The sequence below is a fragment of the Tyto alba genome, unplaced genomic scaffold (assembly GCF_018691265.1).
Source record: "Tyto alba isolate M040663 unplaced genomic scaffold, T.alba_DEE_v4.0 Super-Scaffold_1, whole genome shotgun sequence".
NCBI classification, from domain to species: Eukaryota; Metazoa; Chordata; class Aves; order Strigiformes; family Tytonidae; genus Tyto; species Tyto alba.
The window spans coordinates 39,719,094-39,745,238 of record NW_024881261.1 but is presented as its reverse complement, the minus strand read 5'-3'; the positions used below and the strand labels follow the sequence as shown (position 1 = coordinate 39,745,238).

Sequence of the window (26,145 nt, the reverse complement as noted above, 5' to 3'; positions counted from 1 at the left end):
TAACCCCGGAGCCATGCCTGTTGCTGCTGCAAGAGGTGCAGGACCACGGGCGGACAGAGCAATGGGGTGCAATTAAACACGACTGCTAATGTCATTCTCTCGGTGATCCCACGGGAGAGGCATGGAGAGAAAGGGATTAAGTTGAAACAAGGAGGGGAGGCTGCAGAACAGAAGGGGCCAAGGTAATTTCTATCAGCTTAATCCTGTTTGGTTTCCCTTTGCGGCAGGCTTTGTGGGTAAAGGGCTCACAAAGACATCAAAGGAAGAGCTTTGCTCCAAAGGAAAATGACTCGAGCTGTCCCTCCACGTCTGCTCCCAGTTAAACATAAACTAGGTGGTAACAGGGCTTTTCATGTGTAGGACACGGATGTAGGAAAAAAAGAGTGAAAAGCACAAAAGAAAAGACAGAAGGAAAGGTTAATGCAAAAGAAAAGGGAGATGGCATACAAATCCCACTTGCCTCATCAAAAGAAATAAGAATAAAGGAGAAGGAAAGAGGACACATCTGAGAGAAGGGGTGAAAGTGGCAGTTCTCCTCTGAAATGGGAAAACTAGGGGAAGAAATGAGTGGAGCAGGTGAGGAAGAGAAAAATGTGTAGTAGTGAGTGACCCTGTTCCAAACTCCTGCTGCAAAGAGCATTTCATCGCAGTCATGCCCTCCCCAGACTGCCTTCCCCTGGCAGAGACTGCCAGGAGGCCAAGTATAACTGGAAACATCTCTAACGTGACTTCTTCAAGCATTTTCAGATGAAATAAAGCACATGCTGTTGCCACTCAACTACGGTGTAGCAGTGCCCAAAGCTCACAACATTCACGTACAAGAAACGTATTGGCCATGAAGGAGAAAATAAGTAGTAAAACTTACACTTGGTATTATAGGAGGTGTCAGTGTCCCTTTTCGTAACCCTTCCCAGTTAAAGCCTTCAAACCATCTAGAAGGGAGGGAATAATGAAACAGTTAGACATACGGCAAAAATCTCTCTGTAGCACGAAATGAAATTTAAATTGCTTAAACAGTGGGTTTCAACTCCTGCAGTCATCTTCTTCAAATTGTCCAATTAGCCTTAATAATTTTTCCTGTCATCTTTATATGTGTTTTTTTTGGACTGAAAATGAAGTGTGTGTAGCAACACAGTGGTGATACCATGGCAAGTACAAATTACCAACGCTCAGAAGAAAATCGTTCCTCACTGCAGGTGTCCTGGCAGCTGCTCTTTCCTTTCTATAGGGTCAACCCCTCCCATATGAGACCCCTAATGTCCTTTCTTTGTATGAGATTGGGATCTAAGGGCATGCACAGGAATGCCCTCCTCCTGTTTGGGCACCTTGGGTTTGCTCAGGCTACATCAGCTTAGGTGAGTGGATGAGCCCTGAGCTGATCCCTGAACCCGCCCACCCAAAATGTCCATCCAACCCATTTTTGTTGCTTTGGGGATGGGAGAAGAGAAGGACAAACACGTGTGGATGAGATAACCTGCTTCTGTGATGGGTCTCTTGACTTGTTCTTATCCCCCTCCAGCAGTGTGAAAACTTCTAAGACATCACTTAACAACTTTCTCCCAGCAGACCAAAAGGGATGATGAATTATCATTATGGGTGGAGAGAAAGTGTGTTGGGCAGAGGGGAAGGAGAACCAAGGAAAAACCTGAAAACTGATTCTGCAAGCCAGAAAAATTCAAAAAGGCAGTGTCCAAGTTGGATTGCTTCCAAATGCGCTTCTGTTTTGCTCATAGGCAAGACCAGCATCTATACCAAAACACTCGGGAAAAAAAAGTCTGATGGAAATTCAATTAGAGTCTAAAGCATACTAGAAGGGAAAAGCCAAAGATGTTTAAGAAGAGTATTTTTTTGCTGCAAATCTAAGTGTTTGAAATGCATGTTTCTGTGGCTTGGATCTGATGGATGGTGAAGACACTTACTTGTGCTTTTGGATATCTTTCACTCCATTTTTCAAGTTCCCTAATCTTTCTGATGGATTGTCCCTATAAAATGAATTACAAATTGGTTACTTCCTTAATCCTTCTAAGTGATTATTTTTTTTTGCAAATAAGATCAAGGTGGTTATATTTCATGTGCTTACCTGCATAGTTTTTTAATTAAATTAGCAGCATTTTTGGCAATCTTCTTTGGAAATTCAATCATGTCTATTCCCCTTAATATGATGTTATAGGTCTTCATGGGGTCTGGGCCTGAGAAAGGGGGACTTCAGAGGGGAGAGGAAAAAGAAAAAGATTAAAAGCTAGTCTTTAAAATAGCATTGAAGATTGATTAGAAAACCAAACCCACAAAGCAAAACATAGTGCCCTACTGAAATGAGAAAAGGTAGATGACAACTAGCAATGCTTTGCTTCATCTGATCTTAACCATTTCTTAGCCAAGGAGCTCTGATACTGTCAGTGGTGATGGCTTGGTGGAAGTACCAGACAGTAAAGTCACTTTTTCTGCAGCAGCACTTGCTAAACTTCTCACTTCCACGGTGGCCCATGTCCCAGCAACCTGAGGAACAAGGGTCCAAGCAATGCTCCCCGGCTTATTGTCTGTTTGATGCTTTCAGTGGGGATTAATTAGGTTTCCATTAGTTTAACAGAATAGGGGCCTGGGTCTAGCCCCAGATGATAAGCAGGTTGAGGCGATTTTCACAGTTTCTGTATCCTGGGAGTGAGCGATGGGGGATGAGGTAAAGAAGTGAAGGGAAGCTGCTACTGCCAACATGAGCAGTAATATATACATCCAAACTAAATAAAGGAAAGGATGGATGTAGGGACTCAAGTGCCCCCGGTGTCAGGTCTCTTCCTTTTCAGGTATGTGGCAGCCCATCACTGCACCTCCCTAGCTGAGTTGCAAACCCTTTCCCCAGCACATTCAGCTCACTCTCAGCTATAGTTCAGGGCCAAAAAATGAGTTTTGGGGTGTCATTTCACAGCACTTCCTAAAAAGCCTGCTCATGTCTTGCTTTTTGAGAGCTCTGCATGGAATCTGTGATTTAAAGTGGAAAACCTAATTATTAGGTTTAGCAGCACAGTGCTGTGCCCCTATAGCACATGCCAGCTCTGAACCTTCCCCTCATCTAATCAGGGTGACAATGGCAGAAATATTTGGATCTATTTTCTGCAGTGGCGCCGGCCCCAATGCCCATACCTGCCAGTCAGGAGTTCATACATTAAGATTCCCAGTGACCAGTAGTCTGCCGAAATGTCGTGACCTTTGTTCAGGATGATCTCGGGGGCTACGTATTCTGGGGTTCCACAAAAAGTCCATGTTTTCTTTCCAAATCCTATTTTCTTTGCAAAGCCAAAATCGACCTGTGGAAAGGAGCAGAGTGCCATCAGGGCAGAGCATGAGAGGCAATGTCAGCCGTGGGCTCTGCTCCTCTTGAAGTGAAGCAAAGCAGAAGGGCGGTTTCCTCGTGGGAATATTCTCCTAATTAAAGCACTGGGGGTTGTTCCAGAGGTAGGCACCCACAGTGACCTTTTCCTTGATTTATCCTTCATAATATAATAGGAAGATTCTCATGAAGGAAGAAGAACAAATGCCAGCACTGAGTGTTTCCCCGGAGATGTAACTTTATACCATTCACAGCTCGGGTTGATTTATTTATTTATTTATTCATTTATTTTAACTCTGAGCCTTAACAAGAGCAAAGACCTATTTAAGCTAAATACTGACCATTTTGGCAGCTACTGAAAAGGTCAGATTTCTCTCCCAGTAGGAAGAGTGATGCAGTACAACAAGTGTCCTCCCAATTTTCTTGAGGCTGTTGGAACATGCTGGTGGGCTCACAAAACCTCAGCGAGCCCCTACAGCAGTGCCCCTATGGCACCAGCAAGCACAGAAAATCAGATTATACTGGGAACCAAAGTTGTCTTTTGGGGCCCAGGAAGAGCTTAGGTTAATAATAGGCTTACTGCATTTCTAAGCTCTATGCCCTCTGTCCTCCCCTGCCTCGATGCTGTGCTGGCCCAGAGCTGTGGTCTGTAGCACACTCTGCTGTCCCTTGATGGCTGTGAGATGCTCCTACACCTTGAGTTGGTCAGAAGCAAAATGTCCTACATGGTCACAGTCCCACCAGGGATCTGGGACACTTCTTGTGCTATCATGGATGTGTTCATGAAGATCAAAATGCCTAAGGAACTGGGGTAGGGTGACGGGACCAGCAGACACCCCAGTCCAGTTCCTCCTGGGGTGGGAAGGACAGTCCTGCACCTAATCCTCCTCAATCATCTGACACCTCGCTGGACCCACCACCCCTGGCCTTAGCAAAATGCTGTAGAGGATAAACTCTGATGTCACTCATTAGGCTTAGTGTCACGGTGAGACACGGTGGCTGCTACCAGCCTGTAAAGGTCCCTGACAGAGATGGTGTGACTTACTGCTCCCACCTGCTGATGCTGCTCCTGGGTTTCCCTTCTCAAAGGCAGGGAAGAGTTCCCAGACCAAGAGGCAGAAACCTTGGCCCCCTGTGCCTCTCAGGGAGGGCATCAGCCCCTCTTGGATGCAGATCTTCTTAGGAGTACATTGCCCCATCCTTCACTGATGGCTTCCCAAGGGCCCACACCATCCAGCACCTCCTGCTAAGTGAAGTCTTTCCTTTCTTCTCCCCCTCTCCATGATGTCACCTAGGATTTGGGGTGTACCTTACATGCAGAGCACCTCTACAGTGATTTTTGAGGCAAAAAAAGTAATATGAGTGAGCAAAGCACTACAGTGAAACCCCATCAGTAACTCCCTAATTTGAGGGGTGGAGGTCTTGCACACACTGCCATCCTGGTTTGAGGCTCTTACAAGGAGACAGCACCGAGAAGGACCACAGCCTTCTGGGAAGAGCAATTTCAAGCAGAGCCTTACGCAGTCGTCCCAGAAGAGGTTGCACAGATCAGCCAGGTGTGTTGCTGGTGCTAAAACCCAAGTGGCCCTTATAAAACAAGAAGCTGAATGGGCCACAGTTCAGCAACACAGTCCTGAGCGATTAATGATAATAATTTCTTGCCATGACAGAGTCATGATTAATATTTCCATTAGGAAGGCCTTTTTTTGTTGCTTGCACAAAGGACCTGACACAAACAGTATCATGCAAAATTTGCTTCACCAGTTGCCTGTAAAGCCCACAGATGGAAGTCCTCCCCGTCTTCCACCAATATTTTAAGATACCTATTTTCAAGTGATTTTTTTAGTCTTTCAGTAGCTCCCAAACAGCTGGATGGATTTCTCCTGATGCTCTTCTTTAAACACTTCCACTTCAGGACCACAGATCTGATTTTTAAGCCCAAATTAGCATTTCCCAGGTTAGCTTTACCCTGAGCCTCGGCCTGCTGGAGGATGGGAGAACATCCTGGTGGTGGGTGAGAACACCCTTGCCCTGATCTCATCTCAGCATCTACTGATGGCCACCATTAGAGACAGGACCCTCGACTGGGTGGACTTTGCTTCTGATCTTCTATGGCTAATCCCTTGTTCTCCTTTATCCCTAACACCAGTTGTCTGGTAGCAGCGGTGACTTTTTTGGCAAACCAGATGTTGCAGGCACTCACCAGTTTGGCATAACCTCGATGATCCAGAATGAGGTTTTCTGGCTTGAGGTCCCTATAAATGATCCCTTTGGAATGCAAATAGGCAAAAGCTTCAACCACACATGCTGTGTAAAACCTGGTCGTTGAATCCTCAAATGAACCTCTGCATAAAACAAGAGAGGGAAAGGGGGTAAAGCAATTAGATCTCTTCCCTTACTAGACTTCAACCTACTGTTAAAATATCTATACAGTTCAGTAGAATCACTCTCATACCTGGAAAGTGCCTGTTGCTAGACTCACCTTTATATATAAATTTAATTGCATTTCCATTTTTGAAATTAGCATCTTTGCCTTCAATCCACCTTCATATCAAACATTCATATCTAAAATATTTTAGGTGTTATTTTATAATTTAATCTCAGGGAATTAAAATTTACAAATCATTATCTTGTAAGCAAAAGGTGATTTTTTTTTATTACCGCCTTTGTTTGACTTTTGGGTGCTAAGGCTATTTTGAGCTGTGGAGATCAAGAACACCCGTAGTGATGTTCATAACTGAGACAAAAGGAAGAAGAATTACAGTTGATGGGACTTGGAGTGTTAATTGCAAATTCAGCATAAACTGCATTTTTGTATCCTCATTTCAGCACCGGTTTGCAAACAGCTTTATGAAGCACGTCATATCCCCCTGCCCGCCAGGAGCTGGCAGTGGGAGCTGGCTGAGCTCAGGAGCATGTCTAAGCTAGGTGGCAGCAGAACCACGATTTAAAGCGCAGACAATTAAAGATGAAATGATCAAGCTCTAACAAAGATAAGGAAAAATACCACCTGGAACCTGCTAACTTTGCTATGGTTCTCATTTTAATGGTCTGGAGAAAGCATGCTGTCAGGAAAAGGAAGAATTAAAAAAAAATCATTCCAGCTAATTAAAAAATAATTTAATCTTTGCTTTCTGATCAATCTTTCTGATGCATTTCTTTCACCTTCCAAATTTAATTGAATTATATTCCAATTATAAGCCTATTACATAGCTACATGCAATTCACCCTATCTTTTCCTGCCCCACGGGCGTATTGTGCGCACATCCCATGTGCACCCATGCAACCCACCTGCCACCCACCCACCCACAACCAAAACCAAACGCTGCAAGGTCAAACCCTCCCAAGGCAGGAAATACCAGGACCACATCAGCTTGTGTGTTATGGTGCAGGATGTAATTACATGCTTTCCTAACTATTTTTTTCCATGGCATTCCTCCATCCCGATGGCAGGGCGTGGATTTGATGCATGATCCTGTTTCCCGCTTTGATGAGCAGCCCTTGTGTAGTATAGGATATCTGGCCTAAAAGCCCATGAAGAACTATTGATTTCCTCCTGCTCATTGCTATCATACCTGACTGTGTCATAAATATTAAGAAATATTAATAGATATTATTTATCACAGTGCCTCCGTGATAGAGATGGATGTTGCTATTCACAGTCACAGAGGGTGGGCAGCGGAGCAAACAGCGAGATGAAAAAAGCCAGTCTTTCTCTGACATGGGAAATTGTGGTTTTTCAGATGACTTTGAAGTCTGCATTTTTTTACCTTGAAAATGCACTTCCCCATGGATTTCATTCACAACTGTGAACTCTCACTAATGCCACTGTGGTCCTAGGGCCTTGGTTTATAAATCCAGAGTCTAAAATGGCCATGGCCGCAATGCCTAAAGGTGCTGCACTGGAAGGACCCTATCTCCGGAGCACGTCTTGCAGGAATGTAGAGTGACTGGCCTTGACATTGCACCTCTTCCAATGCCTGGCTGCACCCTGTAGGGTCATTCTCTGCCATCATATGAGGTGCTCAAAGTCTTTGTCACACTGAAGACTGTCCCACATTACCCTACCAGGTCCCTGAGCCTCCAGCCAGGCTCCCAAACATGAGAAACAGTAGTGTGGGCACCAAGCACACAGCTGTAATTTCTGTGGTTGCAAAAGGTTGTTCTAGGTAATGAAAAATAAAATTAATGAAATAAGTAACTCTCTTGATTCAAATTAAATTATGCTGCCAGCTGTTTAGGGGTACCCTTTAGAAATGAAGACACAGGAAAAGAGCAGTCAAAGACTTTTTGAAGATGCTATTTATCACATGACTACCATCTCTACCATCACTATGTTTTTTCAGAGGCCATGACAAAGTAGCTCTGGATAAGTCTCCACTTATATAAAGCCTTGTACACGTTAGATATAATCTAAATCAGTCCTTATTCTCAGTTATAACTGGATTCACTTTATCTCTCGTCAACTGCATAGGAACAAAAATAGCTCCTCACCTTTCTGCGATCTTAAATCAAACATAGCATGGTAAGATGCAGATTTTGCCCATGAAAGATGAAGACCTTTGGTTATCTGGAGGCATATTAGAAAATGTTCTACTTGTAGGACAATAGTTTCTTACAACTCACCTGTCCCTGAGAATTGTCCAGAGCTCTCCACCTAGACAGGCTTCCATCAGCATGTACAGGTACTTGCTGTCCTTGAACGTCCTGTAGAGCCTGTCATTGGCAAATGAGAAAATCATAAATAAATCCACAATACAAACAAAGGCACTGATTGTTCTCACTTCTCACGAACCATGGGCTTCATCCCAGGAAGCACCACAAAACTAAGGGTAATCTTTCAGAGCCAGTGCTACATTTAAGGTGATCATTTCAATGTCTTTTCTTGGGTGGGAAATATTTCAGCTGAAAAGGAGGGACATCTGAGTGGTGAATTGTATCATGGACCTCAGAAGAAGAGCTCACCACTACTCTGGGTGCTACATATAAAATCTGCCATTTCTAATGGCATAACCTGACACTCAGCTTTCCAGATGTGCTTGAAAGAGAAGTCTTCCTACCGCTTTTTATAACATCCATATCATCTCATTCTTCATGCTACAGAGTCTGGCTGCAGATTAGAAGTCTTCCTTCCATTTGATCATTTCAAAGGAGTGCAGCCCAATTTTTGATTTATTTCAGAACTCAGACCCACTGATTTGGTAGACCTTAAAGAGAACCCACTGACATGCAGGTATCTAACAGTGCTCCTCCTCTTCCTCCCAGGGACTGAATGCAGAGGAAAACTTGCCTAAAGGGATAGATGGGCCAGGCTTCGTGAGCCCGTCCTCCTTCTCAAGTGCAACCTAAATTGTGTGGTAAAATCCATGCTCTGTGTTTAATATGATATATTAAACAAATGGAGCAGTAAAACTATGGAAATAAAAATAGGGAATTCAGCATTTACTTAATTTTAATGATGAACCACTTCTGTACTTCTTGTTTACATCTGTGGCTATATCGGTTCAGGTTGCCTACAGGAACGTGTCCACTGTGTGAGGATACCGGAAAGGTTTCTTTGCAGCTGCACTGTTTAGAAACTAATTTTAAAAATCCAAGATCCTCAGAAGAAGGGCATGTTGAGGGATATTCTGTTATGATGTAATTGCTGCACTCTTGGGAGTTTCCAAGAGTCAAAGACTAAAGGGCTGGTGTAACACAATATAAATTAAAACAGGTAGTTTTGCAGATTCTAGCTCTTCCCAGCTAGTGATAAATCCAGTTAGTAATATCTTTTATGGAGCTGTGTGGTGGATCAGGGGAAAACACAGCATGATTTGGTTCCTTTCAAAGGCATTCAGTTAAATATTAATTTACGGTACCTGGCAAAACATCCCGGCGGCTACAGCTTGGCTCCGATACTCTTTCACATCACAATGCTAGACAACATTTGTCTCCTCTCTGTGTTTGTGTAGCATCCAGCACGCAGCTTAGCAGCAGTTACACGCTCTATTTTTGACATGTTTAACAGAAAAAGATCCCAGCAGGTGCAGCTGTGATGTAGGCAGGAGTTTGGCTAGTGAATATGCTCAGTGCTTATCTGCCTGGGAAATATTCTGTAGCAAATAGGTACTATTTTCAGCCACAACAATATTTTAAGGAAAAAAAAAATAAACCAGAGTTTCAGATCTTTCCTTACTCTAGTATTACCTACGTTGACATTTAAAACCTCAGTTATAACGTGCTTCCCCAAAAAAGTTGGAACACACTTACTGACCATTTCATATGATTAAAATTTATGGGTTTAAGAAAAAAGTCCTATTTCTTCCAGTTGGACAAAATATAATTTATCTTAATATATATTTAATCTGCTTTAAGGTTTATAGAAAACTTACATATTCGAGAATCCAAAATACGAGTAACTAAATATTTTTAATTGCTTTGTAATTTAAATATTACTGAAATAAGTCATTACTTTCTCTAGTTAAGGTAGCCCTGCTAAAAAATTGCTTTCAGTAAAATTTTATGGGCATCAAATCTGGTCTAAAATGTGCAGAAAAAAAAAATCAACTGTGATGGAAGCATAAAGTTTATACATAATGGAACCACATATTTCAGTTGATCAAACAATCTTAAGTTTGAAATGTCACAGTATTTGAATAATTTTTAAATTTATTTTCTTATTCATCTAACTATTTGCAGATCCAGTGCAGGCATCCACTGCTCAACACTTGTTTGGCCCTTTACCAAACTCAGAGCATTTGGTTCCGTGAACTTAGTTTATCTATGAGTAAATTTTATTTAGTGGTACTTTAAATTTTATTTAGTGGTACTTGGCCTCTGCTTTTTTTGCCTGGCTTAATGTATTTTAATAACCAAACTGAACTATTTTTCAAAGATTTTTAATGGACAGTTTCATGACGAATTAAGAAAATAATTGAGTTCTTTCAGAACCTTGTCTTTCTCTCTCATATCCCAGAGGTTGTGTCCTTGCCTCAAGATCATTTTAAACTCACCTTTCACCTAAGTTCTCAAAACACAATTAATTTACTGAAGTGATAAGACTTCTGCCCATAGCACCTAGAAAAATATTATCCCAGCTGACTCAAGAAAGGGTACAAACAGGTTATGGATAATTTTAGGATAGAAACTATAAGATAACTTCAAATCCCCATGGATGTGCAGAAGCAGAAGCAAGGGGGAAAGCAGATAGTTTGATAAACCAGGTATTTTCTAGCTGTGGCACATGCAATAGTAAAAGTTTGGACTTTAAGACTTAGAAAGTCCCTTCCCAGTGTAGGATTTACATAAGGTATTAAAAATAGTTAAGGGAGGCCTGTTATTGTAAAGGATGGGAATTGTTCCATGGTATGGAAAGAAAAGACCTACAGCTAATACATCTTTTTTTCACTTGCCTGCTGAAAGAATAAGAAGTGGTAATGAAGAAGTATTTATTTTATTAGCTATGAACACCAGTGGCACCATTAAGAAACATTCTCAGGCTTTTTATTTAGGAGGGGACATTTCTGGAAATGGTGTCCAAATGTCCCTCTGCTCGGCTGGCCCTGCACTTCACCTCCCTTTACATCCCCATCCCGAGACAGCTCAGGCTTCAGAAAATAAATCTATAGGCTGAAATAGCCCGCAAGGTATATTTGGCTCTAGCCTAGGTAACGGGGGCATGTTTGTGAATCGAATATTACAGCGTGAAGGAAACTGCAGCCGGGTAGGGTGTCGGGCTGCAGTTGTCACCCATGAATCAGAGGAGAAGCCGCGGGCTCCGGGGGAATCCCAGGGATCAGCCCGGAAAGGAAACACCCCCTCAGCGACTGACGGGTGGCTGTCCCAGCCACGTGCTTGCCTTTGCATTTATCACAGGGGTTTGGTTTCGTCCTTGGGTTAGTGTGTCTGTCCGGAGCAATTTTGGGGAGTGGGGTTGATCTCCTCCAGCCAAAGGCAAGCGCTTCAGGCATTTCTTTAAGGGTGGGACGAAGCACCCTTGGGTTAGATGAGAGGCTGCCCTTTCAGATACCTCCAGTTCAGTGAAATGCATTGCCCTGCCAGAGGTCCTCACCACCCACTGCTCTTATCCTGACCTAAACCATACAGAGAACCATCTCTGTTTCCTGCTGACAGTTACTCACAATCCTCGAAGAGCCAGGGAACTTTTATCTTAGGGTTAAACCAAACAAAAATGCCTGGCATCTGATTTTGCTCACTGAAGAGCTGCATCTGCTTAGGTTTGGGGGAGGGATATGGTTTTAGTGCATTTGCCCATGATGAGTCAAGGGACGTGGAACTGAATTTATCTAATACACCCTAAAGAGAAGCGCTGGATATAACTCTTTTATTCATATGGCAGTGCATGAGCTTAAAGGATTAAACCCTGCTTTCCAAAGCTTCTCTTTGCAGGATGGAAAATTCAGAAATTCAGAAGTTCAGAAATTCAGAAGAAACAGGAAAATTAACCTTGATCAGGGGCAATGCCAAGTCACAGTGCATACATCTATATGGAGCATCACCCACCAGCACCAGCAAGTTCTGCCCAGGCTGCAGGCTGGGGGTGTGCTTGCTCCAGGAACCACAAAGCCATGTGAGCATAGCATGGGACCAACGCAAACCAGTTAAGACACTGAGTTTAGGCTTGGGTGGACATCCCCCCATGGACAGAATAATCTTGCATTTGCCTGGCGAAGACCTTATCCCATGCACTGTATCTGCAGTCCTTTGCAGGGAAGCGATGGCTAAAGAGTTTTTCTTGTGGTGGGTGGATTATTCCTATGTGGTTTTCTGAAATGCCGAGACCGGCTGTGTTGGGCCCCCCCACGGCAGCGCGTAAGACAGAGGGATGATACCTTACGATGAAGTCCGAGTGCGCGCTCTGCATGATCTGCTTCTCCGAGCGGATGTGCTCCTGCTGCCTTGTGTCCACGATGTGACGTTTCTTCAGTATTTTCATGGCAAATGTTTTAGATTCTTCGCTTTTCAGCTGGACCTTGGGTAAAGCAGGCAAACGGAATGGTTAGAAGCAGGGTGCATCCCCCCCGCCAAACTGTGACCAATCCAACTGCATGGGGACCCAGTAATCCCACTGCCCTACCTTCAAATGATTCCTTTCACCTCTTCAGTCACCAGCTTCACTTTAGTATGAACCACATTTCTAAATACCTGGCCTATTGCTAAATTGAAAAGCCATTTCTAAAACTCCATGTGCTTTAGGGAACTCCCAACCATCAGCATTACTCTCAGGTCAGAAGATGTTGCTAGCTAATGTACAACTTTCACAAAGACTTTTTCTACAGCTAGTAACAAATACATCGTCTCTGGCAGGGAAATGCCGTCCTTGGATCTTTGGATGAGGATGAGCAGAGCTGGCTTTTCAATGACACTGCTTGGTCACGTCTTTACTTTTAACCTTAAGCATCAGCAACCTATTTTTAGCCTGATTTCCTGAGACGAGGTTGAGAGGAGCTGTTTGCTTGCTCGCTGGTGTAACCCTGGTAACTTCTGAACCCTGAGCCATCCCCAGCCAGCTTTGAGGGACCCGGTACCCATCCCAAAGACAGCTGGAAGGCGGCCACCCTTTCCATCTTGGCCATCCCCTCTTAGTCACCACCAAAAAAGAACCTCGTCACTGAACTACCAGGCCTCTTATTTTGCTCAATTCCCTCAGCAGCTGCTCACAACAATACTGCCACTTAAACGCTTTTCCCCATTTATAGTAAGAGGTGCTACTTGGCTACTTCTATTTTGGTTTCCTTGTAGGAATTTGGCTTCAGCCAGCAGACGAGCGGCTTGTCTGTCATCAAGCCCCATCAGAAATCCAGCTTGCCTTTAAGATTAGGAGACAACATTCATGCAGTTGCAATTTATTTAATATAATATCTCTTTTTTTATTTTCTTGGTAACAGAAAAGTGGGCTGGTATGAGACATGGCACCTTCCACCCTTTTCCCAGGCTGCATACCATAACCTTGAACAGTTTCCTCTGCATCTGCTTTGTTTGTGTAATGGTTCAGGTTGCAGGGAAAATGCAAGGAAGGATGGTATCTTCAGCATCCCATCTTTGTCAGAAATCAAACTGGTACTCTGATGTCTACAAAGACACATACAGCTTAAGAAAATCAAACCCCAAAGGCTCATTATTAGCTGGCAAAGAGGTTTCCGACAGCACTACAAGTGATTCAGATATAAACCCTAATAAATGAGAGTCCACCCATCTATGGCCAGAGTTTTCATCATTAAGTTCTTCAATATGTATATAGGGATGCATGTATTTCTATATCTGTTTTAAAATCACTTGGGGTTTCGGTCCCCAGATTTGTGGCTTCTTATTTTCCCCATAGCCACAAGCATTTCCAAGCCCACATGAAACTTTTCTTTTTCTAAAGGCGCTATTCTGCATTTCACACTGAGACTCATAATTACTATCCTTGCATGAAGCCTGTGTTTGCCATTTAATCTTCAGGGAGACAGGGTACAAGGACCTAAATAATTCACATAAAATAAAGAAAAACATATTTCTTCCTCTATGCAGCAGAGCTGCCCAGTTCTTTATTGAACTGGTGCTACACAGCCCTGACTTTGCTATGTGGTTTGACCACAGCTCAGAGCAGAAAGAAATTCTGCATTTATGGCAGACTGAAAGTGATAAAAACGTTTTTGGTTTGGGGTTAGGGTTTGGGTTTTGTTGTTTTTTAATTTTGTTGTTTTTGTTTCACTTTGAATAAATGGCATATGGACTTCAGTTCAACTGTTTGAATTAAATTATTTTCTATTAACCCATCTAAACCAAACCAGTTTGTTTCAGGGGAGTAGGGATAGGAGTGGGGTGACACACAGGGAATGAAGACTGTTTATTATTAATTACTGTTTATTCAGGGATGCCTGGGCACATTATGGAGAGTCTGGGGAAGTAACCTGCTTTCCTATACACACCTGCACAGCTTCAAAATAAGTACAGGAAAGGAAATTACTGTAAGGAAGCAGAAGGCAGAGGTTTTATTCAGTGTTTGATGATGTTATAACTGCCAAAATTGTTTAAATATAGAACAATCAGGTGGCTACAATTGGCTAATACAAGACTTTGACCTAATGCCACAGAAGAATTTAGATCCATTTTCCATTCCCACGCCTGTCGTGCTTCATAATGCAGAGGATTTGCAGGAGTTTGAGAGTGCAGGGGGATTAATTTGCATTAAATGTTCTGATGCACCAAAACAAGCTGCCAAGGTACAAAATCTAAGGCTTAAATTTTGGATCACCTGGTTGTCCACCTGGAAAATGAACCCTGCAGACTTCTCTTTCTTCTTCAACAAGCCTGAGTCCTCCCTTTGCTTTGCTGTTCCAGCCAAATGTGGTAACTGTGAGAACTATTTTTATGATGTAAAGCTGGGGAACTCCAGGTCATTTCTGTTATTCTTACAAACAGTAATTTTTAATACTAAACTCATGACAGTTATTAAAAAAATCCCACACGTCTAATCCCAATCTCATTTCAAACATAGAAAAAACATATCCAGGAGTCACCTGGACCTTTTATTTAGAAAAAAAAAAGAAAAAGGATTAATGTTGAGAAGATGAGAATGGGCTGCTAAGAACACCTGTCCTCCAACTGTAATGAGAAAAACAGCAAAGGGAGCCACAGAAGCCACAAGGATTTTGTCTTTTGGCTCAGGAGGGGGGTATGTTGGGCAGGAAGCTAAGCATCCTAAAGAAGCCCACCACAAAAATCTCCCAAAGGCTTCAGAAAAGGGAAAAGCATGCAGTTTTCCATGGAAGGCAGCTTGCAAAGGAGCCATCCTTGCTACACATCTCACGAGATCAGCTTTCACTCACTTGGAAGCAACATCTTACATTTCAAAGTCCCTGGGACTATTGATTCAGTGGAGACCTGCTGGAGCCTTGGGTTTCAATCACTCTTCTGAGCGATTCTGAGCATCTGAGCCACTAAGAGGATGGACACAGGGTAACCACGAGTCTCCATCTCTCTCAACCTTTTTTTTTTTTCAAGTTAAAAGAATTTCTGGTCCCTTCCCTCCTCCTTTTTTCACTCCTCTCCTTGCATTGACCTTACCCAGTCATTCAGTCATTGCCCTTTCACCAGTGCAAAAATCTCCAAAATTATCTCTCTTGGGGATTCACTGTACTGATGGTAAGAGCAAACATCAAGGCAACTGTAAATGTCCACATTCAACAATAATATTAAAGTTGCATATCTGCTGAAAGGCCCAGTGGCAGGGAAAAATTAGAAATAAAATTTATAGCATTGAGTATACTCCTTCCCTTTCTTTCCACCTTCATATACACGTCTCAGCTTGCCATTTCATGTCCATCCCATCACTGAGCTCTGGCCCACGGTCCACAGCTGCAGTTCTGCCTCTAACTTGCATGGACTTAATCACAACATGCAAAGCAGGCTGAACAGCAAACCTCTGCCAAGAGCAGACCCAGACCGTCCTTCCCAGTGCAATAATCCCCAAAATAGTGAATCCCAGTAAAGCTGTAGTTACTACTGATGCTCTCCTGGTCAGATTCCCTCCTGGTGAATCTGCTTGAGCTCTTGACCTCTTGTTACAAATGAACCTCTGAAGGATATAAGCCCTTTCAGTTGTGGAACAGGAATATATTTTCTCTCTAAAACACAAGAAAATGCAGTAGGGAACGTAGTTAAATAAAGCCCAAACACTGCCTTAAAGAGTTGATGTAGAAAGCCAGAGAGAGAAGAGGTAAAATTAGATTACATCATTCTGCAGAATTCTGATCTAGGAAATGAACTGCATACCAGTGACAAAAATAACAGCAGAAATGTTGTTTACAACTAAAGAAGCCAATTGTAGAAGCGAAATAGAATAAGAAACAGTTGGTTTTATTTTGCATATATATGTATTTGCATAAATATATGCAATACATATTTTATATGTATGAAATATGTATTGCATATATGTTTATATGTATACCTAATGTAGATATGACTATAATCTAAAATAAATATACAAATATATATTTTGCAAAACATTCTGGTCTAGGCGCTGGGGTGATGGGATGTCACACTCACATTTGGAGCTGTGGCTGCATCTTCAACCAGCAGGTATTGACCGGACAAGCCTCTCCACCTTTCAGCCCCTTCCTAGCACGTGCGTTCACAACCTCATGAAGAGGCAGCTATTCCCATTCTCCATGTGTGACAGCCCTCCAGACTTGCTGAAGCAAGGAAGCCCCACAACATCGGGGTGGCCAGGAGTCGAAGCAAGCAGCTTTCTTCTCTCCTAGCCCCACAGCCGTCCTCTCCCTGTGTGCCTTGATGGGTGGGAAGCACCGTCCACCTGGTGTCACGGCCTTTGGCTGGTGCCCCATTCCCATGACACCAGGTGGTTTTTTGGCAGCCTGAGTAGTGACAAAGCTCCCCCTGAGCAATCCCAAACACTATCTGAAAATACATTTGAGAAGTTCCTCGGAAGAGGACATGAGGACATGGCCTGGAAACAGGCTTCATTTTGCTGCTAATATGTTGAAGTCATAGAACCACCTTTAGCTTTTCAGCATTGAGAAAATAATGCCGCTTCAGTAAAAGAACTTTTAAAAGTCCATTAGGAAGGGGGTGAAGATGTCTTGGTAGCCAGCTGAGCATCAGAAGAACACTGTAAGATTGGGACAATATTTTCCACCTGGTGTTCAACTTCACGTTAGTTTTGGGCTAGCTGCAAATATAAGGGAGAAGAGGAGGAGAAAAGAAGCAAAGAGGAGAACGAGAGACAGAGAGGAGGAGCAGAAAGTGAAGGACAAGAGAAAGAGAAGAAATCCAACGTCTTGCTTTTCCAAGTCCCTGTTCTGTTAGACCTCGGCTGGCTTCTCCTGGGCCTTCCGTGCTTATATGAAAATGCTGGAACCACTCCAAAAGCATTGCTTTGCTTTATGGTGTATAAACTTCTGCAACTTCCAAAACACACAGCATGCTTGAGGCCTGATTTTTTTAAAAAAACCCCACAGCTATAATTCATGTACAAATAAATATGCTTTTGCACCTTAGTGCTTTTTCAGATTTTCTGGGAAAATGGATATTGATGAGACAAAACACAGACCTCAATGGAAAAAAAGAGTAAATCGGTGTATCTGTGTGTTTCTTACCCTTCCTCTTTCTCTGCCTCTATATACTATAAATCATATATGTGTATTATATATAGTCTGCAAAGTGAGCAATTTCCATGCAACCCCTGTGAGAGCTGAACTAATACAATGCAAGATGACCTTGAGAAACTGTAAATGTTAATAAATATTTACCAGAATATAAAACAATCCCCAAAGAGGCATTCCTTTTCAGTGAAGACTAGTGAGGTGCCTGAACCTTGTCATACCTAGCCTGAGGATATGCTATTTTAACTGCATCTATCTCATTCACGCCTGGCCTTCTCCTATTCCTGCATGATCTTCTAAGAAAAGACAACAAAGAACAACTGATTTTCTGAATTCCTGTTTACCACAGATGTTGTGCCTGTGGGTTACAGCTCTTGCACGGCCGTGGGTTTTCCAAGAAGCCCTAAGATTGAGTTTTTTTCTCCAAGGAGCTGCTACAGATAATATTTGCCACTATGGTACCCTGTGCAGACCCCTGAAACCACAGAAGAGCAACAGACCCAAGGGCAGGAAAGCAGAGCTCAGCACATATTTATATTTACAGATTATCCTTCCTTAATTTTGGCATCTACACAGAGGTTACAACCGGAATGGTGTGTGCCACTCAAAAATCTCCAGATTTCTTCTCACTGATATAATGGAGGTATCCGAACACGAACTTTCACCACGTCTGCACACCGACACAAAAAACCTTTCTCAGGAGCCTTTTCTGCTGATCTTCAAGGGAGCTGGCTGGGCTGCCAGCTAAATGGGAACACACAGGGAGCAGAGTCTGTGCAAGTAAAAAATATTTAGTTTACTCTGGAGATGTGGTTTTTTCCTAAGCACACAGAGACGGTTTGCTTTTAGGAGCTGGGCAGAAGCTTTTCTTGAATTCTTGTGTCCACAATTCACAGATAAGTTACTCGTTGCTCATGTCTCCCGCTGAACTACCCATGTGGGCACAGCTATAACTCTATATTGACAAAGATGCTTTTCCAAAGGGATTTTGCTAGCTGTGAATTTTGCTATATGTGTATTAGTTGGATATAATGGAGCCAGAAATCTATGCTATCATGAAACATGAATATCTTTGTATCATATTAAATAATAACCATCTCAATTGCAGCACTTGGGAACCAAAGTGCAAATGCTTTTGCTTGCTGAGTATGTCCAAGGTCCTTTATTTTCCGCTGTTTCCCAGCTAGATGCTTTCAAACCAACAAAAATAGCAGCAGCTGTTGCTGAGCACAGCACTTGCAAACTGAGCTCTCATAATCCCAACAGCTGAACTGCTGCACGAACAAAGCGGCGACTTCTCCCCCCCAGCAAAAGAGTACAGCGTGCTTTTAGTACTAAATATATTTATGTTCTTCCAGGATGAAACAGATTTTCCCGTAGTAATATTCTTTGCCTTACAACTTCCTTTCTTACCAGGATTTCTTTTTATTAGGCTAGTGAGGGAATATCTCACTTATATTTATGCCTTCAAGCCTACTGTGGTGCTCAGTATTGCAGATCTCTCCATGAGGGTTTTGAAGGTACTTTGCACATCTCCTTAAGGTTAGATTCAGCTGCTCGCCTGACCTAAGGCTTAAAGAGAAACTGTAGTTTGCATATCCAAATTATAAGCAGGCTACATAGTGCTTCTCACTATATCCTTTCCACCTGGTGCTCAACATCATGTTAGTTTTGGGCGAGCTGCATGCTGCGTGCAAACAGGCACAGTGACTGGACTGGGTTAGGCTGGAAAATAGGTCAAGACTAAAAAAAAAGACCGAAAATGGAAAGAAAAATCGTGGAGAAAAATGAAGTCTTAAAGATATACTGTAGGCTGAAATTTTGAAGGATGAATCAAGAATTAATTGCAAGTGGGCAGCAGGGTGGAAACTGTCATGACAGTGACCTCATTCTTTTTGAACAAGTCTAGATTCAGCTGGTTTGGAAAGCACTAAATATCGTATCACAATATGAGTGCTGTGGGACTCTAGAGGAAAATAAATTTCAAAATTACACTCTATGAATACACCTAAGTATATGCTAAAAAATGCACAGTCCTTAGAAAACCTCAGCTATTTAACAATTAAAGTTGTTTAATCACATATTCAACTGTGCAAAAACCTGTAATACTATGGTTTGATCCCTGTACTGATAGCTGATATTCAATGCTTGACACGTACAACTAAGCTTTTTATAAGGAAGGACATTTGGAAATAGAGTAAAATTTGTGTCTTTCTATAAAGCCCAGAAGTAAATATTATTTTTCAAAAATGCCTAGAAGGAAAAGGCTAAAAAGCAGTGAGGAATGTAAACTGTTTCATGCATAAAATCATTCCAATAAAAAGTAAATAGCAGAAGGGTTGCATAGCTAAAATATGTGAAACAGAATGGAAAAACTCCCTATTGTGGTTTCTTGAAAATATCAGATGGACTTTCTAACCTCATACATGAATTGGCTGTACTCCTGAGTTTGGCTTTGTCCGCAATACAGAACCTATTTTTACATCTTACTCCTGCCTCCAACTGGAGCTGAAACCTCTGGCTTGAGAGTTTATATCCTGACCAGGCCTCTGACAATATTTGATGGGCTACAAATGGCATCTTATCTTTCCAGACTATGACAACACCCTTTCCATTAACAGACAAGCACCAAGAACATGTTTCCATCTACATAGGATGTATTTAATTCAATTAGGAATTAAAAATCAAAATAAAAATTCAAAAATAGCTCTGCAATGGTCCAGTCTAATCTGACGTTATCATTAAAATTAAGCATTCTGCATATAGTTAAGAAGGGAAGGGAAAAAAAAGGCCAGATCTTCATAACCAGCATTTTGCTCAGCTCAGTAGCAGCAGTTTTGTTGTCAGATGAATGTGGGATTTACTCAGGTACCTGATTTTCAAATCCTTCACTTAAATCTCAATTTTTGTCTTTAAGACACACAAAATATCTATTCTTTCAAACTGAAGGATGTCAAAGGATTCCTGACAATTAAAAATAAAAATGATGAGATTTCAAAGACTGATCTTTCTAATAAAGAGCTTTGTAATAGCTAGAAGAAAAGCATAGCTATGCAATTGGAAATTTCCACTAACAAATATCTGAATTATGCATCTGTCAGTTTATTGGAAGACAATTATGGAGGTTTTTTCCTCACCATCTAATTAATTCACTAATGGTTTTGTTTACAAAACAGACTAGAGGCTATAATAAATTTGATTGCAGTTCATAATCTGTGGCCAGATTTCTCTTAAAACATGAATAAAAATGAAAAATGCCATACTGTCCATTTTAACAAGGTCTTGTATAGCCCTAGTAAAATGTGGCTGAAATGAAGGCTTCTTTTTTATGTGTATGTCTTTATTAATCTCCATATTGTAAAGGAGTTTAGCCTTCAGTGGCCACCATCAAGCCAAAAGGACTTCAAGGGAGTCTGTCTAGTATATGGCACCATAAAACACTTTCATTAATGGCTTGGATTATGACATAAGAAGAATGTTATTAACTTTGCACCTATTAAAATCAAGCCAGTGAGGGCTAAGAGCCCTTTTGAGAAGGGCAAGGGAATTCAAACTAATTTTTACAAATTGAAGCAATGACTTGAAATGAAAGGGACATGATTTAGTGATGGAAAAGTGTTGCCCCTAGTTGTCCAGCTCCACCTGAGCAATGGAAGGTCCAGGCTGGACTAACGTGCCTGATTTGGGCATTGCTCCAAAGAGGTGACAGCCAGCTGGAGACTGAGGAACAGGAATGATCACAGGTCTAGAAAGCATGAATTAGATGTAAAGCTTGAAAGAAGCACAGTTATTCTTTTAAAGAAGAGTTCTTCAGGTTCATGTGATAATAGTCTTCAAATACATACAGCCCAACATCAACGGTCGTACGTATTTGTGTTTCAAGCCTACTACAGGCTACAACAGTGAACATGTTAAACTATTAGGAAAAACCTTCCTGGGAGCCTCCTTCCCTAAAGACTTCAACAAAAAATTAGGGAAAACTGGGCAGAAGTAGTTAGGTATATTTGACTCTGCCTGGATGACAATCTCTTCAGATCACTTCCAGACCAAGGTTTAATGACCATATGATTGAAATATGTGCTCTAAGTGCCACCGACTTCCACAAAACTACTGAACATTAAAACATATGATTAAATGTTTTGTCAATTCAGAGCTAAAATCTGAGACTGTCTTTAATCTGCCTATTGCCTGCTCCTTCAGGATGTCCCAAGCCATATGTTACCCATGGGAGTGCAGAAGGCACAGCTCCCTCCAAACTTGTGTACGTGCAGGGACGGTGAGTAAGTCTATAGGTGTTCGTTGGCGTATATGTCCTGAGAAGTGAACAAAGGTGTAGCTGAAACCTAGTCTCAGTCAGGCTTGAGATGGGGTGCTGAGAGAATATATTATTTTTTCAGTTTTATAACAACAGGAGTGATTTAAAATCTTCTTCTTCTCCCATTGCTGAGTGATTGTTGGAAGTGATAACTGCATAAATCAATATAATAAAAAGGCATGTCTTCAGATATGGACCTGATTTTTAGTCTACCTGTGCTCAGCCATCACCTACGTGAATTGATTTCACAGCAATAATGACTCTAATCCCATATGTTCAGTCACTCCAATACATCTATTTCAGAGCTGTCTAAAATAATCTCGATTTAAATCCAAAAAAACTGACCTGGGCCAGATAATTAGAAACACAGGACTTAAAAGGAAATTAAAGAACAAAGACAACAGCAATAAAGTTCAGGAGAGATGATTTATGAAGGCTGAGGGCACCTGACCCACATCCCTGTCCTCTGCAAAGTGGTGCTTTGTGGGACATGAACCTGAGATGACATTCCCTACTCCAACATATTATTGAGGCACCCGGATCCCAACACAGAAGATGCTCAACTGACACACCACTGAGAAGCTGAGTTGCAAAAAACAGTGGATGTACCTGTTAATCCACGCTATTAAAAAAAGAGAAGTCCACTCCTACTATTTTCTTTCTGCCCTGCTAAGGGAGGTGCCCACCAGCTGGGTAAGACGTGTCTCGGCGCAGCTTGCACCTACTTGGCAGCCCTCCGAAATGCAGGAGGGTTGTCCTAGGAATGTGGCACTGCCAGCCCTGGGCAGAATGTGGTCTCTCTGACCCACCTGTTTGCTATCCAAACACTGAGGATCACACAGGTCCTTCTGTAAGTGAACAAAAGCCTTTATTTGCTCTTGTTCCAGTGTCAGAGCTGACCCTCCTCTAAAATAGCACATCCACTACCCAGACACTACTTGAGATAAAAGTTGGTTACATAGTCCAGTTGGGGATGAAAAAGGAGAATGGCATCTATAAGGACAAGGCATGTTGCAAGAGGCATCAGGTAGCAATCAAAACACTGAGCAAACAACATACAACAACGATGCAAACCTACTGGAAATGTGTCTTGACATACAAAAAATAGAACTACCTAGAAAAGCAAGACAAAAAATATATTTCCACAGGTAATCTCCATGCAACTGAAAATAATTTAAATTTTAGGCTGTCTGGCCTAAAAGCCATGTATTTGTGTATGAATGCATTGACGGGGTGACCTCTCCAAACATCCAGAATCCAGAGGTGTCTGGAAAACCAGCGCATATTGATACAAACTGCATCTGCAAATCAAGATGCAGACCAATGTGAGTGTTATTCCTTCTTGGCCAGCAAGTCCCAAACTAAGCTCTAAGACATTCCAGCTTCCAACTAAACACCACCAGTTGCTCTCTTGAAGGGTACGGAGATGCCCTGGAGGTCTTACCCACAGCTGCTGAGGTCAAACTTTAAAAACCCTCTTCCTTGCAAAATACTTTATTTGATCAATTGTACTCTTGGAAAGCACAAAAATGTGAATGTTTTCCAGGAACAAATTCCAACATCGCTGTGCACTAGCTGGCTACCATAAGACATTCAAGAAATAAAAAAGTCAATTCCTCTGATACATTTTGCACTAGATAATTTTTTAGCTTTAAATTATAAAACATATTTTTCATGGAGAAGATAGAAGCAAGAGGTTTCCTAGGCTCAGTTTTGACAAAAGGAATATTTTCTTGTTTTAATAACAAAATTTCTCTTGGTGGTAAAGAAAAATAATAAAATCTGGATTGTTAAGCAAAACTTTTAAATATCTTTTATCCTTCTGTGGGCAACTTGGTATTAGTTAAGAACTATAGAAAATTACCTTCACCGGCATTTTCCTGCTTAGGAGAGGGGCACCCACCCACCTCTGAATAAAATCCCTGTGAGGATGGAAATGTTTTTCCCATCAGAGCCTTTGGTAGGCTGTGTTGGTGGCACCAGGGCTTCTCAGATTCTTCTCAGATCCGGACGACATCTAAGAATGAAATATTTCTATCTGATCTGATCTGATACATCTCCTAAGAATTAAATATTTCTATCTGATCTGATCTGATATGTTGAAGTGACAGAGAACGTTCAGTCCTGCTTTTCTTCACACCTGGTACAGCGTCACACATTGCTAAGATTTAGTTTTTGTCAACACCTTAAAGCTTCCAGATTAATTCTGTGAGCAACCAGAGGTACAGGACTGGCCCATGGCCATCAGTAACAGTACAGTTTGCTTTTATATCTTGAGGTTTGAGGGTCCCATAAGCAACTCCTCATGAAGGCAAACTCATGTACCTGCCCAGGGACATCTTGAGGTTTTCACACATCTTGACAGCATGCATCAAAAATGCCTTAAAAATGAAAACAAACCTCACAAGCTCCTTTACAAGATTCAAATCAAGCCCTAAACTTGTGGGTCCATTCACTACAGGTCACCTCAGGTGGAAAAGCCAGTGATGATGTTAATTTAGGAGACAAATCTCCTGAGCTTTATGCTGTTGTCAACAGATGGTGAAGGGCGTTCAAAAGGGAGGTTGAGTGCAACCCAAATTAACTCCTGCTCTAAAGCATCCCCAGCAGCAGATGACTACAGAAGGAGTGGGGAAACGACAGCCTTCTCAGGCTGTGGTTGAGCCCTCGTGACTTTCTTCCAAAACAACAATTGCTAATATCAAATAAATAAGTAATAAATCCAAACCCCAGGAAAGGACCAGCTTCCTCACAGACATGCTCTCCTCTGCATGATTTTACATACATCTGAACAGGAAAAGTCAGAAATAAATCACATGGAAGAGCAAGTCACACTTTTAACACAGAATTTACCTGTTATGTCACAAATAATCACTGAAACACTTTCTTTTGCCAGCTTTCCAATTCCCAGCACTGTGGGTGCTTTTGGCGCCCCTACGGTTACAGTCCAGGGATTTCCCCAAAGTTTAGTGATGGCAGCAGTAACTCTGGTTCTTTTTCTGCCCCTAACTTACAGGAGTTCCTAACATACTTTACTAGCTTCCAGCATCAGAAGCTCCTCTGTGGTCAGCACCATGATGCAAACTAAATTCCCTCTTTCTATTATAAGTTTTTGTATTTACAGGATATTACAAATGGGTCACACAAGGGCTGCCATTTCAGTCTCCTTCCACTCAGGCTTTGTTTTAATAAAGACTGAGGAGATCTAAATCCAAGCAGAGCAAAAAGCAAGTTCAGATTTTGTCCTTTCTCTAAAATTCTGCAAAAAATAAGTAGTTTTCTGTGAACTGTGGTCATATTTCAGACATTGAATGTACAGCTTTCATGATAACCAAGGAGAACTATCTCTAGACCTGAATTAGAAAGTGCTTACGGAAGACATCATACTGTTACTTCAGTTTGGGTTAGGATTTTAGGTTGTTCTTTAAATCTTAGTGCTCAATAGCCACGCAATTCTTCAGGTTGTTTTTAAAAGGTGATCAATGCCATAAATATAGGACCACTTGGAAAGAGATGATGTGTGCTCCTCTCTCAACCTAGTACATAAATTCTTGGTAACTGCAAAGCATTTATTTGTATGTTTTCATACACCGGGAAATACAATTTAGCTTTCTTCAACCATTAGGAAATATATAATCCCATCACATAATTTTCTTCTAGTTATTCGGGTGTAATAGCAAAGAAAAATTAAATGACACTTAACACAGTACTTATTCTAGGACATCACACAAAATTCAGAGAAGGGAAAGGTTACCTACCAGCTCAACTCGTCCAAACCCTCCGACTCCAAGGGTGTCAATGATGTTGAAATCAGACAGTTTCAGGTTGGCGAAGAAGGCAGCTTCGGCTTCATATCTGGATTTTTTTATGCGAAAAAATGGAAATTTCTTAGAGGTGCAAACATGAGTACTGCACAATACCATACCCGAATGGCATGAGCGTGGAACAGCCTTTACCTGCTTAATTTCCATCTTATCTCTTACAGTTTGATTTTATTTGCACTCATAGTTTTGCTGGTCCCAATTATAGCATCGCTCCGATGTGCACAGTTTTCCAAGTGAGAAAAGCAAACATACCTACTGCATGCCTACAGTGCAAATATCTGGTACTGCAATTCAACTCCAGCTACCCAGCAAACACTACATTTTGACATTTTCTATTGATCTTCTTGTGGGTGGCTTTTTTTTTGGTGTCTTTAAATATTTTTTGGAAGATAAAGTCTCTCATAGGAGTTTCTCTTATCCACAGGCTGGCAGTAGTTTCTATAAATGTTTATTGAAAGTGGCAAGATCATTAAGGTCCCTGGAGAGAAATCACAGCCAGGTTTTATGAAATCAGATCCGATAAGCTGCAGGCTGGTGTGCAAATGCCTGAAATGAATGACTTCAGTCACA

General features: G+C 41.7%; 1 protein-coding gene across 3 annotated transcripts in view; it reads right to left on the bottom strand.

Moving 5' to 3' along the window:
- The window catches only part of PRKG1 (protein kinase cGMP-dependent 1), a 533,418-nt gene that overhangs the window by 7,419 nt on the left and 499,854 nt on the right, over nt 1-26,145 (bottom strand). For all 3 annotated transcript variants that reach the window (XM_042789839.1, XM_042789836.1, XM_042789830.1), the window contains 8 exons: nt 25,510-25,606; nt 12,160-12,299; nt 7,952-8,041; nt 5,529-5,670; nt 3,139-3,302; nt 2,081-2,203; nt 1,920-1,982; nt 866-932 (listed from right to left, as the gene is read on the bottom strand). In XM_042789839.1, the coding sequence (XP_042645773.1) occupies nt 866-932; nt 1,920-1,982; nt 2,081-2,203; nt 3,139-3,302; nt 5,529-5,670; nt 7,952-8,041; nt 12,160-12,299; nt 25,510-25,606 (886 nt within the window). The remainder of the gene's footprint in view (nt 1-865; nt 933-1,919; nt 1,983-2,080; nt 2,204-3,138; nt 3,303-5,528; nt 5,671-7,951; nt 8,042-12,159; nt 12,300-25,509; nt 25,607-26,145) is intronic.